Raw genomic sequence first — 14,995 nt, forward strand, 5'->3', positions numbered from 1 at the left:
AGGACCCTGGCCTGGAGGCGGGGCTGGGTGAGGCAGGAGGGTAAAGCCTGTGCACCAGGATCAGGGCAGGTCTGGAGCTGATGGCTTTGCCCTAAGGCTTGTAGATGGCCCTAAAGCTAGGGAAAGTAACAAAAAAAGGGCCTAGGTCTTGCTAGAGATTGGGGGCCCATGAAATTCCAAGACCTGGTTAGTAGTGTAGCCTTGATTCCAATCTAGTACAGAGGATGAGATGGTTGAATAGCATCATCGACTCAATGGACGTGAGTTTGAGCAAACTCAGGGAGATAGTGAAGGACAGGGAAGCCTGGCACGCTGCAGTCCATGGGGTCCCAAAGAGCAACTGAGCAACTGAACCACAACAGCTGCAGTCATGGGCCAGTTACCGGACCTCTCTGAGCATCGGTTTCTCATTCTGTAAGTGGGGACCATAAAGCCCGTCATGAGAGGTTAAGACTTTGGTGAGATAATCAGTATAAAATGCCTTCACCTCACTCAGGAAATGTTTGCTCTGCCTATGGAGATGCCAAAGCCTGAAGATAGAGCCTAGGTCAGGGATGCCAAGGCCTCTTGCAAGCTACAGCCTCCAGCCATCCTCACCAAACTGGAGAAATGGCCATTTCCCTAGCACCCTTCAATAATTTAGCCAACAGGTTTTCACAGTTTCACATTAAAAAATGTTTTTTCTCCCAAAGTTTTATGTTGACAAATTTCAAAAAAGGTTGAAAGATTACAAACTCCCCACCCTCTCCTCCTGCATTCACCATTGTTCACATTTTGCTGCTTTTGTATTTCTCATGTACTGATGATGTATTTTGCTACCATCTGAAGGTAAGTTACACACAACCTGAGCTTTGCTAAATACTTTGCTGACATCTGTTAAGAAAAAGGAACCATCATCAAGGGAATTCCCTGCCGATCCATGTCTTGAACCCGTGTCCTTGGCAGTGGAAGCATAGAGTCCTAACCATTAGACCTCCAGGAAGTTCCCAGGGCATATCTTTTTTTTTTCTGGCTGTGCTTTGGCAGTCCAGTGGTTAGGACTCCATGTTATCACTGCTGAGGGTCCCGGTTCAATCCCTGGTCAGGGAACTAAGATCCTGCAAGCTGCATGGTGAGGCAAAAAAAGAGAAAAAAAATAAATAAGGAACCACCAGAAGTCACTCTCACAAGATTTAATATTGATACTCTGTATTAATCTATTATGGGTTGAATCATGACCCCTAAAAATGAAGTCCTGTTCCCAAATACTTCAGAGTGTGACTTTATTCGGAACCAGAGGCATTGCAGATGTAAGTAGTTAAAACAAGGTCATTAGGGTGGGCCCTAATCCAATATGACTGGTGTCCTTTAAAAAGGGGGGAAATGTGGATGCATGCACAGGGAGTGCACCAAGTGAAAACGAAGGCAGAGATCAGGGTGATGCTTCTATAATCCAAGGAATGCCATAGATTTGCCAATAAACCACTAGTAGCTAGGAGAGAAGCCTGGAATAGATTCTCTCACAGCTCTCAGAAGGAACAAATCCTGCAGACATTTTAAAAAAATTATTTATTTTTGATTGAAGGATAATTGCTTTACAATATTATGTTGGTTTCTGCCATACATCAACATGAATCAGCCATAGGTATACATACGTCCCCTCCCTCGTAAACCTCCACCTCCCACCACATCCCACCCCTCTGGGCTGTCACAGAGCCCTGGTTTGAATTCCCGGAGTCCTGCAGCAAATGCCCACTGGCTCTCTATTTTCCATATGGTCGTGTGTATGTTTCCATGCTAATCCATCCGTCCCACCCTCTCCTCCCCCAACCCCGCTTGTGTGCCCGTAATTCTGTTCCCTGTGTCTCCTGCAGTCATTTTGGTCTTGGACTTCTAGCCTCCACATCTGTAAACTGATTCATTTCTGTTTAAGTCAACCAGTTTGTGGTATAATCATGTCAAAAATATTCTTTATAGCATTAAAAAAAGTTGAGTATCCAATTCTAGATCACATGTTGCATCCAGTTCTTATGTCTCTTGAATCTCCTTTGACCTAAGACAACTTTCTCCTCCCTTCTTTTGTAGGTCATTTTTTATGATGTTAATATCTTTTTAACAGTCCAGGCCAGTTTTTTTTTTTTTTGGTAGAATAACTTGCAATTTGCATTTGTCTGATTGTTTCCTCATTAAATTCAGATTTAATACTTTTGTCAAGACATAGAAGATGCTATTTTAAATTAATTTTGATTACAACAATACACATTTTTTTTTCTGGTAAATTAAAGGCTGAACTCCCATTTGGCTCCCTGCCCTCCCTTCATGACGTTAATTTATGTCAGTGTGTACCATGTCATTGGCGGGCATCAAGAGGGACCACCCTCCCCTAGCCTCCTCCTCTCCATCAGCAGGAATCAAGTTGGATCTTCAGGACCCTCCCTGTCCTTGGCAGGAAGCTCTGACCTCCGTGCTTGCAGCTAGCCCACCACTGGACTCCTGCCTCCAGACCATCAGACCTGGTCCTACTCCTTGTCCCTGTTGCTCGGTTTCACTGCAGGGGCTGAGGCCTCTAGGTCATAGCTCTGGCCATCCCTTTTGCTGACCTCAGCTCCTGAAAGCTGTTCACCATGTGCTCTAGAGCTGATGGTCCAACTGCAGCAAAATCCCCTGTGCCTTCACCCCCTTTTGCAAATGGTCCTTAGCCCTCCTGCTCTGGTGGAAGCTTTGCCCTTTGGGTCATGCTCACTGCCTCATGTCCCACAGACTTTCCACAGCACTCCTGCCTTGCGGCCTGGACATGGGGTAGGTGTTCTTCCTGAGGCCACTGGTAGACATCCTCCTCCCTCTTCCTTTCAAACACTTAGGTTTGAACTCAAGTTATCAGTTTTTACCACTCACTTTGTCTCAATCTCTCCCAACCCACGCATGGCTCATTCCTTAATAATTCTAGTTCCTGGCTTGTTGCCACTCTCTCTATCCAACTCCTGCTTTATTACATTTATGTATTTTGGTTGGCCATGCTGCACAGCTTGTAGGACCACAGTTCCCTGACCAGGGATAAAACCCAGGCCTTGGTAGTGAAAGCACTGGTCCTAACCATTCCCTCTATCCTACTTCCCTGGTGGCTCAGCTGGTAAAGAATCCGCCTGCAATGTGGGAGACCTGGGTTCAGTCCCTGGGTAGGGAAGATCCCCTGGAGAAGGGAACAGCTACTACTCCAGTATTCTGGCCTGGAGAATTCCATGGACTGTATAGTCTCGCTAAGAGTTGGACATGACTGAGCACTTTCAATTCACTTCACTTACTACTATTTTAAATCTTAGAGACTTTGATATACACGTGGATGATCCAGGCCTCTCTGTTCCTTGAGCTCGTCTTGTCCCATGATCTTACCTTCCAGTCACTCATCCTTACAGCCATACTGGACAGCCACACTGTCTTATATGGGAGCCACTGGTCACATGTAGCCACTGAACATTTGAAATGTGACTGGGCAGATATGCTGTGTGTATAAAATGCATACCAGATTTCAAAGGCTTTGTTGTTCAGTTGCTCAGTCATATTGATGAATGGCAGAAACCAATACAATATTGTAAAGCAATTGTCCTTCAATTGTTGTTGTTGTGCAGTTGCTAAGTCATGTGTGACTCTTTGCAACTCCAAGGACTCCAGCATGCCAGGCTTTCCTGTACTTCACGATCTCCCAGAGCTTGCTCAAACACGTGTCCATTGAGCCAGTGATGCCATTGAGCCATCTCATCCTCTGTCACCCCCTTCTCCTCCTGCCCTCAGTCTGTCCCAGCATCAGGGTCTTTTCCAATGAGTTGACACTTCACATCAGGTGGCCAAAGTATTGTAGCTTCAGCTCCAGCATCAGTCTTTCCAATGAATATTCAGGGTTGGATTTCCTTTAGAATCGACTGGTTTGATCTCCTTGCTGTCCAAGGGACTCTCAAGAGTCTTCTCAAGCACCACAGTTTGAAAGCATCAGTTCTTTGTGGCTCAGCCTTCTTTATGGTCCAACTCTCACATCTATACATGAACACTGGAAAAGCCATAGCTCTAACCATATGGAACTGAGTCTTGCGTTGTGTGAACAGGACTTAGTGTGGAAAAAACATAAATTGTCCTTAATAATTTTATATTGACTATGAGCTGAAATACACTTTGCTATATGTGATTAAAATTAATCTCACTTGTATCGCTTACTTTTTTAATATAGCTACTAGAAATTTAAAATTTATATATACAGCTCCTGTTAGGTTTGTACACGAAGCACTACTCTAAAATTTTTTTTTTTTGGCCTCGTTGCATGACTTGTGGGATTTAGTTCCTCAACCAGGGATTGAACCTGGGTCCTCAGCAGTGAGAGGGTGGAGTCCTAACCACTGGACCACCAGGGAATTTCCCTAAATATTTTCACTGCCAATAATGACAGCAACCTTCTCCCCATAATTTCAATGCCAAGCATCCCACTCTCTAAGTAATACCCTTATATTTTCAGCTCTCTCTAGTACCCCAACAACAATCAAGTTTTAACCCCACTGGAACCTACAATCCATTTATTTATTTATTTTTGTCTGTGCTGGGTCTGCATTGCTTCGTGGACTTTATCCAGTTGGGAAGGGTGGGGGCTACTCTCTAACTGCCGTGTGCAGGCTTCTCATTGCGGTGGCTTCTCTTGCTGAGCATGGATTTCAGTAGCTGTGGTATGTGAGCTCGGTAGCCGCAGTTCCCAGCCTCTACAGCAGCGGCTCAATAGTTGTGGTGCATGGGCTTAGTTGCTCTACAGCATGTGGGATCTTTCCAGACCAGGGATCAAACCCATTCTCCTGCCTTACTCCTGTGTGTGCTCAGTCATGTCCAACTCTTTGTGATCCCATGGACTATAGCCCACCAAGGCTCCTCTGTCTATGGAATTTCTCAGGCAAGAATGCTGGAGTGGGTTGCCATTTCATCCTCTAGGGCATCTTCCCAACCCAGGGATCAAACCTGTGGCTCCTGCATTGGCAGGCAGATTCTTTAACACTGAGCCACCAGGAAAGCCCTGGCAGGTGGATTCTTAACCACGGGACCACCAGGGAAGTTCAATAATCCATCGATTTTGCCACACTTTTGCTGTCCCTCATTCCTCTTGTGTCCGTACTTCTGTCCCCTGCCTCAAACAGCCTAAATTCTGGGCCAATGGTTATAATCATTCCTATGAATGAATGTATTTGTTCATTTATTCAGCGAATAATTGTTGAACATCAGTTATGTACAGGACACTATTCTAGGAACATGGAACACATCCATGAATAAAACAGACATGTTACCTGTCATTGTGGAGCTTACATTTTCGTGGTTTGAGACAAATAATAAATAAGTGAAGCTATGGTTTTTCCAGTAGTCATGTACAGATGTGAGAGTTGGACAAGAAGGCTGAGTGCTAAAGAATTGATGCCTTCAAACTGTGGTGTTGGAGAAGACTCTTGAGAGTCCCTTGGACTGTAAGGAGATCAAACCAGTCAGTCCTAAAGGAAATCAACCCTGAATCAATTCATTGGAAGGACTGATGCTGATGCTGACGCTCCAATACTTTGGCCACCTGATGAGAAGAGCTGACTCATTGTGAAGACCCTGATGCTGAGAAAGCTGAGGGCAGGAGGAGAAAGGGACGACAGAGAATGAGATGGTTGGATGGCATCACCATGCCAATGGATGTGAGTTTGCACAAACTCCGGGAGGTTGTGAAGGACAGGGAAGCCTGGTGTGTCGCAGTCCATGGGTTGCAAAGAGTCAGACACGACTGAACGACTGAGCAACGACAACAATTATGGAGGACCCTGGTGGGCTACAGTCCATGGGGCTGCAAAGAGTCAGACCCGACTGAAGTGACTGAGTACTTATGAGATGCCGGAGAAGTGGTTTTCAACAGGGAGCAGTTTGCCCCCCAGAGATATTTGGCAACGTTTGGAGACATTTCTACTGTCACACAGGGAGAGGGACATCTGAAAGGGGGCGAAGCCAGGGAGGCTGCTAAGCATCTTATAGGGCACAAATCAGTCCCCAACTACAGTGACGCTAGTGGTAAAGAATCTGCCTGTCAGTTAAGGAGACTAAGGAGACATCGGTTCGATCCCTGGGTTGGGAAGCTCCCCTGGAGTAGGAAATGACAACCCACTCCAATATTCTTGCCTGAAAAATCCCACGGACAGAGGAGCCTGGTGGGCTTCAGTCCATGGGATCTCAAAAGACGGAGTGACTGAGCACGTATATGAATACAAATGTCAAAAGTGCCCCGGTTGAGAAAGCCTGTTCTAGAAGCTGTTAATGCTTTAGAAGAAAACATTTTAGAAAGCAGAGTGGAGGGGAGGGGTAGAAGAAGCATTTCGGTTGGAGAGCGTGATTTTAAGTAGGCTGGTTAGGTCTGGGTCAGCCTCATTGAGAAGGTGGTGTTTGGGAGGAAGACCAGCTGGGCTTCCTGTTTCACTGAGAAAATGAAAGTACCCATGTACTCCACCGTACCTCCAATTATTGTGACTAGACTGTTCATGCTACTAGCAAAGGACAAGCCTGCAAATTGTGGGGGGACTTTTTTAGTTAAAATTTTTTTCTACAGGCCTGCAAATTGGGAACGCCCATCCTCTCTACTTGTTCAAGGTCATCAGTCCTGCCTTCTCTCCTATTTAACAACAGCCACGTTGCACTCACCCTCTGCGATGGCCCACACTCTGCCTGTGGAGTGTGCCTCTCTCTGTATCTGAATAAATCCACTTCTTACCTATCAAAAAAACCCAAAAGACAGCCACAACACCAGGACCTCCTTTGACCCTCTTCTACCTCCATTCGCCAGCTTGGTTTTTTTCTTCTCTTCCGCAAAGCTCCCTAAAAGAGTTGTATATTATCACTGTCTCCAGTTTCTTTCCTCTCATTTTTCTTGAGCCCAAGAACTCTGGGCTTTTGTTCCCAAACTACTCCTAAGGTGGTCACCAGGGGTTCTCACAGAGCTAAATGCAATCAGTCCTTGGTGCTCAGCTTGCTGACCTGTGGGCAGCACCCAACCCTGTAGATCATTCCTCTGCCTTGGTCTTCTAAACCAAATGCCCATGTGGCTTTTCTCCCATCTCTCTGGCTGATTCCTCTCAGAATCCTTTGCTGGTTCCTCCTGGTTTTCCAACCTCTGCATGAAGGGGTACCCCACAACTCAGTCCTTGATGATCTAATTCCCATATATGCCTCACTCAACTTCCCTACGGAGAAGACAATGGCAAGCCACTCCAGTACTCTTGCCTAGAAAATCCCATGAAGGAGGAGCCTGGTAGGCTGTAGTCCATGGGGTCGCCAAGAATCAGACACGACTGAGCGACTTCACTTTCACGCATTGGAGAAGGAAATGGCAACCCACTCCAGTGTTCTTGCCTGGAGAATCCCAGGGACGGGGGAGCCTGGTGGGCTGCTGTCTATGGGGTCGCAAAGAGTCGGACACGACTGAAGCGACTTAGCAGCAGCAGCAGCAGCAGCAACTTCCCTAAATGTTAACATCTTAGACAACAAGGTACATTTATCAAAACTTAGGGATGAAAATCATAAACAAAGCTACATATATTTTTGAATTTCATAAGTAGGGGTCACAGGTGCCCAAGACTTGGCTGGTTTAGTTTTAAAACTGAAAGTCCCACTCCCCTGAACTCCCCTTAGACTTGGGCAAGCTGGGCCAATTGGCCACCCTCTTCACCAGTTTTCCCACTAAATCCTTTTTCTTCTGGTCTAGGGTTCAATCTAGAACACCACGCTGGTCCTGTCTCCTTAGTATCTTCTAATGTGCGACGGTTTCTCAGTCTTTCCTTGTCTTTCATGACCCGAACACTTTTGAGGAGAGCTGTCAGGTATGGCCAGTCTGAAACTCCCTCATTTTGTATTTGCCTAAACTTCTCTCATGATTAGGCTAGATTTACAGTTTTGTGGGGGATAATGTACAGAAGTGAAGTAGGGTAGGAATTTGATGTGTTTTACTCACTGCTACATAGCCAGTGCCTGAGAGCTTGGCCCATTATAGGCAGCAAAAATCTGTTTCCTAAATGAATAAGTGAGTGACTGAGTCTGTAGAAATTATTTAGTATTATTTCGAAGTTTTTAAATGGTAATATAAATATTACCCCATCATACATATTGTTCTGCAGCCTCTCCCCCTGAACAATGTGCCCTGAAGATCCATTTTAGGATGCAAGAGTTACTTTACTCTTCTTTTGCTGTATTACAAATAACTACAATGGTTCTTTAGATGGTCTTCTTTGCTCACGTGTCAGATTTTCCCTGTAGACAGAAAGCTAGACTTAGAGAAGGCACTTTTATGTGTTCATCGACACTGATAAATAACCAACTAAAGTGGCTGAACATGTTACAGTACTCCAGCCGTATTAAAAAGTACCCGTTGTCATCACATCTCGCCAACAAGCAACAACCTACAGAAGCTCACGCTGCCCGCTCACTCCCCGGACTACATCTCCCAGAAGGCACTGCGGTTCCTCGGCTACCTGAGTCGCTTGAAATGTAATGACCAATCCCTGAGGACCTCAGAAAGGCGGGGCTGCCTCCGTTCTTCTCCGCCCTCTGGGGCGCCCAGAGAAGCGGGACTATCACTCCCATAAGCCATCGCGGACTGGCCGGCCCGGCCACCATTTCAAGACTTGGCGGGGACAACAGGGGCCCTTGGACTCCACTTCCCAGCAGGCAGTGCGGCCCGAGGGGGGGCGGAACTCCATTTCCCAGCAGGCTTCAGGCGGCGGGCGCCGCGGTGCCTTGTGTGGGATGTAAGCGCGGAGGTGGGCGCGGGGGACCTAGGCCAGGACTCTCCTTGGGATTTGGGGGGACTGGCCTAGGGGCGCCTTCCGGCGGACTCTAGGGTCCCGGGGGTGTGAGCTCAGAGAGGGGGCGGGGCGGCCATTGGGAGTGCTCAGCGGACTCCTAGGGGCTCACCTCCATCGGGGCCGGGGCCCCTGGTGTTGTGGGGGACAAGAAGGCCCCACAGCCTCGGCTGAGGGGTCTCTTCGACTAAAGAGGGGGAACAGATGAGCGGAGCGTGAAGGGGCGGGGAAGCAAGGGTTGGTGTCTGTGAGTGTGTAGGGGGGTGTGGAACGCTAGCCGAGTCTGGGAGGGGACTCGTGGGCCGTGCCCACCCGACCATCCCTCCTCTCCGGTCGCCCGCAGGCCGAGGGCCGCCGCCATGGGGCTGAAGGCTGCCCAGAAAACGCTGTTCCCGCTGCGTTCCATCGACGATGTGGTACGCCTGTTCGCTGCCGAGCTGGGCCGAGAGGAGCCGGACCTGGTGCTCCTATCCTTGGTACTGGGCTTCGTGGAGCATTTCCTAGCTGTCAACCGCGTCATCCCAACCAACGTGCCTGAGCTCACTTTCCAGCCCAGCCCTGCGCCCGACCCCCCTGGCGGCCTCACCTACTTCCCGGTGGCCGACCTGTCCATCATCGCTGCCCTCTATGCCCGCTTCACCGCCCAGATCCGTGGCGCCGTTGACCTGTCTCTCTACCCGCGAGAGGGGGGCGTCTCCAGCCGTGAGCTGGTCAAGAAGGTCTCCGATGTCATCTGGAATAGCCTCAGCCGCTCCTACTTCAAGGATCGGGCCCACATCCAGTCCCTCTTCAGCTTCATCACAGGTTGGAGCCCAACAGGTGGCAAGAGACAGGTGGCTGTCTCACGTGAGAATCTTGGCTCACCTCTTCCCAACACTGTGGTTTACAGAGCCTGTTTGAGACCTGTAAGCCTTGTGAGGTGGGCCAAGTGTTATGTCCCCCATTGCAGCTAGAGAAACTGAACCCCCGGGAGAGAAAGTGATCTACCAAAGTGACACAGAGTGACAGGGCTGGGACTGGACCTCAGTCACTTGACTCCAAATCCATTAGCCCACCCTCTGCCCCCTCAGCACCTCAGCTGCTGCAGCCCAGCCTGGGGCACAGAGGGCAGCAGAAGATTTAGGGGGTGAGGAGCCAAAATCTGTCTATGTTTCACGGAATTGGGACAATCCATGAAATGTCTATGAACATATTTTGAAGGTGAACAGACTAGGGCTTCACTGTAAGAAGCTGAAGCCTCAGGACTTGCAAAGAGCTTTCCTCTTTGTTCTAAGGCCAGTTAACTGGCAGTCAGGTCCTGGAGTGCCATATTGAGAAGGAATCTGAGGCTGCTTCTGAGCTTAGCAAGAAGAGAGGACAGAGATAAATTAGGAGTGTCCATCAGTGGGTGTGTAAAAAAAGTGTTGGCCAGTGTTCTGGTTATAACCTAGTACAGTAAAATGAGGAATGCTTAAATTAGCAGAAATATATAATACAGTTGCAGAGAAATAGAAAAGGCAGGGTCAAAAGCTGGGGAACTATTAAAGATTCAGGGTCTCCTGTTGAGGATGGGGAATGTAAGGGGGTCGGGAGAGGCCCTGAACAGTTAGGAGGAAAGGGATAGAGGGAAGCAGGGCAGGAGTGTCTGAGGGCAAAGGTATGGAGGTGAGGGTGGGAGGGAGCATGGCCTGTCGCTGTCGGGTCCCTTCCCCCAGGCCAGAACTCAGAGGATCCTTTTTCATATACTTTCCCTTCCACAGGCACCAAACTGGACAGCTCTGGTGTGGCCTTTGCCGTGGTGGGGGCCTGCCAGGCTCTGGGTCTCCGGGATGTCCACCTCGCCTTGTCCGAGGACCACGCCTGGGTAGTGTTTGGGCCCAATGGAGAACAAACAGCTGAAGTCACTTGGCATGGCAAGGGCAACGAGGATCGCAGAGGCCAGACAGTCAACGCGGGTGTGGCTGAGCGGGTACTGCACTCCCCAGCAACCCCCCCCCCCCATATTCTCCTAGCCCGGGCCACCCAAGGAGCTCCGCTTTCTTGGGCCATGCTCCCCTCTTCCTGTCACCACCTCCATATGTCCGGAAGAGGAGGGCCCTGTTCCTGATGTCAGTCCCTACAGCAGGCACTGGTGGGCCATCATAAGACATCTGGTCTTGTCCTCTCCCAAGAGCTGGCTGTACCTGAAAGGATCGTACATGCGCTGTGACCGCAAGATGGAGGTGGCATTTATGGTATGCGCCATCAACCCTTCCATTGACCTGCACACTGACTCCCTGGAGCTACTGCAGCTGCAGCAGGTGAGGGTACCTGTGGGACCCTGGGCCAGGGTGCTTCCCCTTGCTGAGCTTCAGCTTCCCCCTTCTGTAACATGGGTGAATCATGCCTGGCCTGGACTTTCCTGGGGCTCTTGGGAAGGGGGAAATTGAGACATGAAAGTGGTTTGACTCCAGTCAGGGGCTAGTTCCTAAATTCTGGCTTTTCCCACCTCGGGGGCAGTCCCCTACTGGTGTTGGACTGCTCCCTCTGCCTGGTAGACTGAGGACGCACCTCCCTCTCACCAGCTCGCACTTTTCTCCTTTGGCCCCTAGAAGCTGCTCTGGCTGCTCTATGACCTGGGACATCTGGAAAGGTCAGTAGGGGGAGTGGCCAGGCTGGGCCCCAGAGCAGGCTAGGGGGCAGCCTGGACTTACGAGCCTTTCCCAGGTACCCAATGGCACTGGGGAACCTGGCGGATCTGGAGGAGCTGGAGCCCACCCCAGGCCGGCCAGACCCACTCACCCTCTACCACAAGGTGGGGACATCTTAGGTATAGAAGGGTAGAGAAGGGTGGCCCAGCGGTGGCTGGGGTCCCCTTCTACCTGGAAACTTGGGGGGCAGGTGAGGAGAGAACTTTGTGTGTATTGTGGGGTGGCACCCATCCAGTCCCCTTTTTGTGTTTACCGCGTGCATATTCAGTGCAGTCAGGGATGTCTGAGAGGTGTTCTGGATTCCCTGCCTAGGAGTGGTAGCTCCTAGAGTTGTCCCCTCAGCCCTACTTTTTCTGCTGCCTGTCATTGTCCTTCTGGGAGTATAAGAGAAGTCAAACGTGGTGAGAGCACTTGGTGGGCTGGGGGCTCCTGGGCTGGGAGGGACATTAGACTGGCTTTGGAAGGCCTTGATGTTTGTGGGGGAAAGTTCAGGAAAGGGACAGACCCTGAGCTTGGAGGATAAGCCCCTGCCCCTTCCTAGGCCTTGATCTGCAGGGTGCCTGCAGCAGTCTGGCCCAGGCCTGAGCAAGCAGACCTGCAGACCAGGGGAGCGGCAGCTGGTAGAGAGGATGATGACCAGGGTAGTAAGGTCTCATGGGAGGAGACTCTCTGGAATCTTCCTGATGCCCCTGCCAGTTGTGGTCCAGCGGAACATTTGTGCCATCTGGGGCCGCCTCTTTGAGACCCCTCTGCTGCATCCTCAGGGCATTGCCTCAGCCAAGACCTACTACCGGGATGAGCACATCTACCCCTACATGTACCTGGCTGGCTACCACTGTCGCAACCGCAATGTGCGCGAAGCTCTGCAGGCCTGGGCCGACACAGCCACTGTCATCCAGGAGTGAGGATCCCCCACGCAACCCCAGCCCGGCCTTTCTTCCCCTTCCACCCAACTTACAACCCCTCTCATCCAGGAGGGAGGCCTGGGTCCCAAGTTCTATCCCCTCTCCTTCCAGTCACTAGGCAGCCAAGACCATCATCGCCTGAGAGGTAGGGACCCCTCATGAGGGCCTCAGGCCTTTCCTTCCCTCCCCTCTCCTAATTTCTGGCCACTGCCATCCAGCTCTATATCCCCAGCCCCGCTCCTCACTCTTGCTCTGGGCTGACACAGCACCATCATCTCGGAGCGAGGACCCCAAGCATTCACTCGGCCCCCGGATGATCCCAGAAGAGAAACCAGGGCTCCCTCCCCTGCCAGGCCCCTGGGGGTCCCTGCCATGGCTGAGACCCCACAGTGTCCTGCTGCCCTCACAGCTACAACTACTGCCGTGAAGACGAGGAGATCTACAAGGAGTTCTTTGAAGTAGCCAATGACGTCATCCCCAACCTGCTGAAGGAGGCCGCCAGCCTGCTGGAGGCTGGCGAGGAGCGACCCGGGGAGCAGACCCAGGTGAAAGGCTGGGCTCCAGCCTGTGCACACCCTCCCACCTGAGCAGGGCTCCCAGTCCCAGGACGTGGAACTGCTGCATGGGCCTGGGGGTGGCGCAGGAAAGTTTGGTGCAGGACTGGCAGACAGCTGTGTTCTCTTGTGCGGTAGCCGAGGGCCTGGGTCTGGGTTTGAGGAGCTGAGGTAAATGGGGTGGCAGCTTTTCTCTTTCTCCGTCAGGGGCACTCATTCAGTTGAGGGGGTGAAATGGAGATGAAGGGTGGTTCCCCTCTCCCCCAAGTCCAGGCTACAGACTAGATTTATAAAAGGAAGGAGTTTCTAAGCATTCTCTCCACCCCTACTCACCTCCGCCAAACTAACTGTGCCCTCTTTTCCCTCTTTCTCAGGGCACGCAGAGCCAGGGTTCTGCCCTCCAGGACCCAGAGTGCTTCGCCCATCTGCTGCGATTCTACGATGGCATCTGCAAATGGGAAGAGGGCAGCCCCACGCCCGTCCTGCATGTGGGCTGGGCCACCTTCCTTGTGCAGTCCCTAGGCCGTTTTGAGGGACAGGTGAGGGGCAGCTGTGCAGGGTGGCTGGGAGGGCGGGTGGTGACAGCAGCCAGGAGGAGTCAGAACCTTTGTAGCCCTGCAGGGGATCTGCCCATCCCCTTTGGGTGCAAGGGAGACCAAGGCCCCAAGATGGCCGGGGCGCGGGGTGCCAGCCACTGGCCTGCAACCTTGGCCTTCGCTTGTCCTCCCCATACGGCCCAGGTGCGGCAGAAGGTACGCATAGTGAGCCGAGAGGCGGAGGCGGCCGAGGCTGAAGAGCCGTGGGGTGAGGAAGCCCGAGAAGGCCGGCGGCGGGGCCCACGGCGGGAATCCAAGCCCGAGGAGCCGCCGCCGCCTAAAAAGCCGGCGCTGGACAAGGGTCCAGGCGCAGGCCAGGGTGCGGTGCCAGGACCCCCTCGGAAGCCCCCAGGCACAGTCCCCGGGACTGCCCGCGGCGCTGAAGGCGGCAGCGCGGCTCCAGTGCCTGCACCGGCCGCGTCACCGCCACCCGAGGGTCCGGTGCTGACGTTCCAGAGCGAGAAGATGAAAGGCATGAAGGAGCTGCTTGTGGCCACCAAGATCAATTCGAGCGCCATCAAGCTGCAGCTCACGGCGCAGTCACAAGTGCAGATGAAGAAGCAGAAGGTGTCTACACCGAGTGACTACACGCTCTCCTTCCTCAAGCGGCAGCGCAAGGGTCTCTGAAGTACCCGGACTCCATATCCACCTACCGAGAGCCCGCCCTCAACCCGACTTGGCTCCACCCCAGCCTCTTGAGCCCAGGCTCCGCCCCCAGGCCCCATCCCTACCCGGAACCCAGGCTGCAGGTTCCCAGAGTACAGACTCTGCCCAGCGCCCGAATCGAGGGCTCTGCCCAGTCATTGGAATATAGAGCCCATTCCCTAGGGTCCCAGCCGGCCATCTGAAACCTTTCCTCTGAGCCCATCACCAGTCTTTAAAGGTCCAACCACGGGAAACAGCCTTCATCTCAGAACCGAGGCTCTGACCTTCGTCCTGACTGGTGTTGGCTCAGGGTTGCTTCCAGCCCATGGGGCTCTATCCCTCTAAACCCTAGAAGCACAGGTCCCACCTACAGCCCGGGAACCAAGAACCCCGCCCAGCTCCTAGGAGAACGTTTCCGCACTTCAGAATTCCATTCCTTGGGAAATCCAAGCCCCCATGGGTTGGAGACGCGAAACTCTGCCCCCGGCCTGTGTGAATCCTGAGCCCTGCCCCCTCCCTGCCCAAACTGGCCCTAGATGAGAGCAGACCTTTCTTCCGACCCTCTGGGAACCTCCCCGAGGTCCAGCCTGTCTCGGGGGACCCTAGAGGAAATCTACAGGGGTTTGTTTGCTAGTGGGTGAGGGGAACCTGATCTCTTCCTGTTTTGTATATAGATTTATTTTTCAGTTCCAAGGAAGATGAATACATTTTGTAAAAAACAAATACTTGTCGGTGTTTCATCTGGGAATTTTGGGGTGGAGCGTCCCCTCTTTCTTCTGCCTTCTGGCCCTGCGGGCTTCAGGC

At 51.7% G+C, this 14,995-nt stretch overlaps 1 protein-coding gene across 2 annotated transcripts; it reads left to right on the forward strand.

Annotated features, from left to right (window-relative positions):
- The first annotated feature begins 8,617 nt into the window (after positions 1-8,617).
- On the forward strand, positions 8,618-14,908 carry MEN1 (menin 1). 2 transcript variants are annotated; one of them, XM_055415604.2, is made up of 10 exons: positions 8,618-8,768; positions 9,166-9,626; positions 10,562-10,770; positions 10,973-11,101; positions 11,393-11,433; positions 11,508-11,595; positions 12,256-12,392; positions 12,806-12,941; positions 13,325-13,489; positions 13,691-14,908. In XM_055415604.2, coding segments are annotated over exons 1-10 (1,851 nt in total). In that variant the 5' UTR covers positions 8,618-8,766; the 3' UTR covers positions 14,174-14,908. The 2 variants fall into 2 exon arrangements, with proteins under 2 accessions (XP_055271579.1, XP_055271580.1); XM_055415605.2 differs by having other exon boundaries at positions 8,627-8,780.
- Positions 14,909-14,995: the final 87 nt, after the last annotated feature.

The sequence above is a fragment of the Moschus berezovskii genome, chromosome 25 (assembly GCF_049115385.1).
Source record: "Moschus berezovskii isolate FMDL1 chromosome 25, NW_MosBer_1.0, whole genome shotgun sequence".
In the NCBI taxonomy this organism is placed as follows: domain Eukaryota; kingdom Metazoa; phylum Chordata; class Mammalia; order Artiodactyla; family Moschidae; genus Moschus; species Moschus berezovskii.

What these genes read in the sequence shown, in the direction of transcription:
- MEN1 (XM_055415604.2), top strand. An exon ending in ACGCGGGTGTGGCTGAGCGG is followed by an intron (nt 10,771 to 10,972) that starts GTACTGCACTCC and finishes TCCTCTCCCAAG; the next exon opens with AGCTGGCTGTACCTGAAAGG. An exon ending in CACTCACCCTCTACCACAAG is followed by an intron (nt 11,596 to 12,255) that starts GTGGGGACATCT and finishes CTGCATCCTCAG; the next exon opens with GGCATTGCCTCAGCCAAGAC.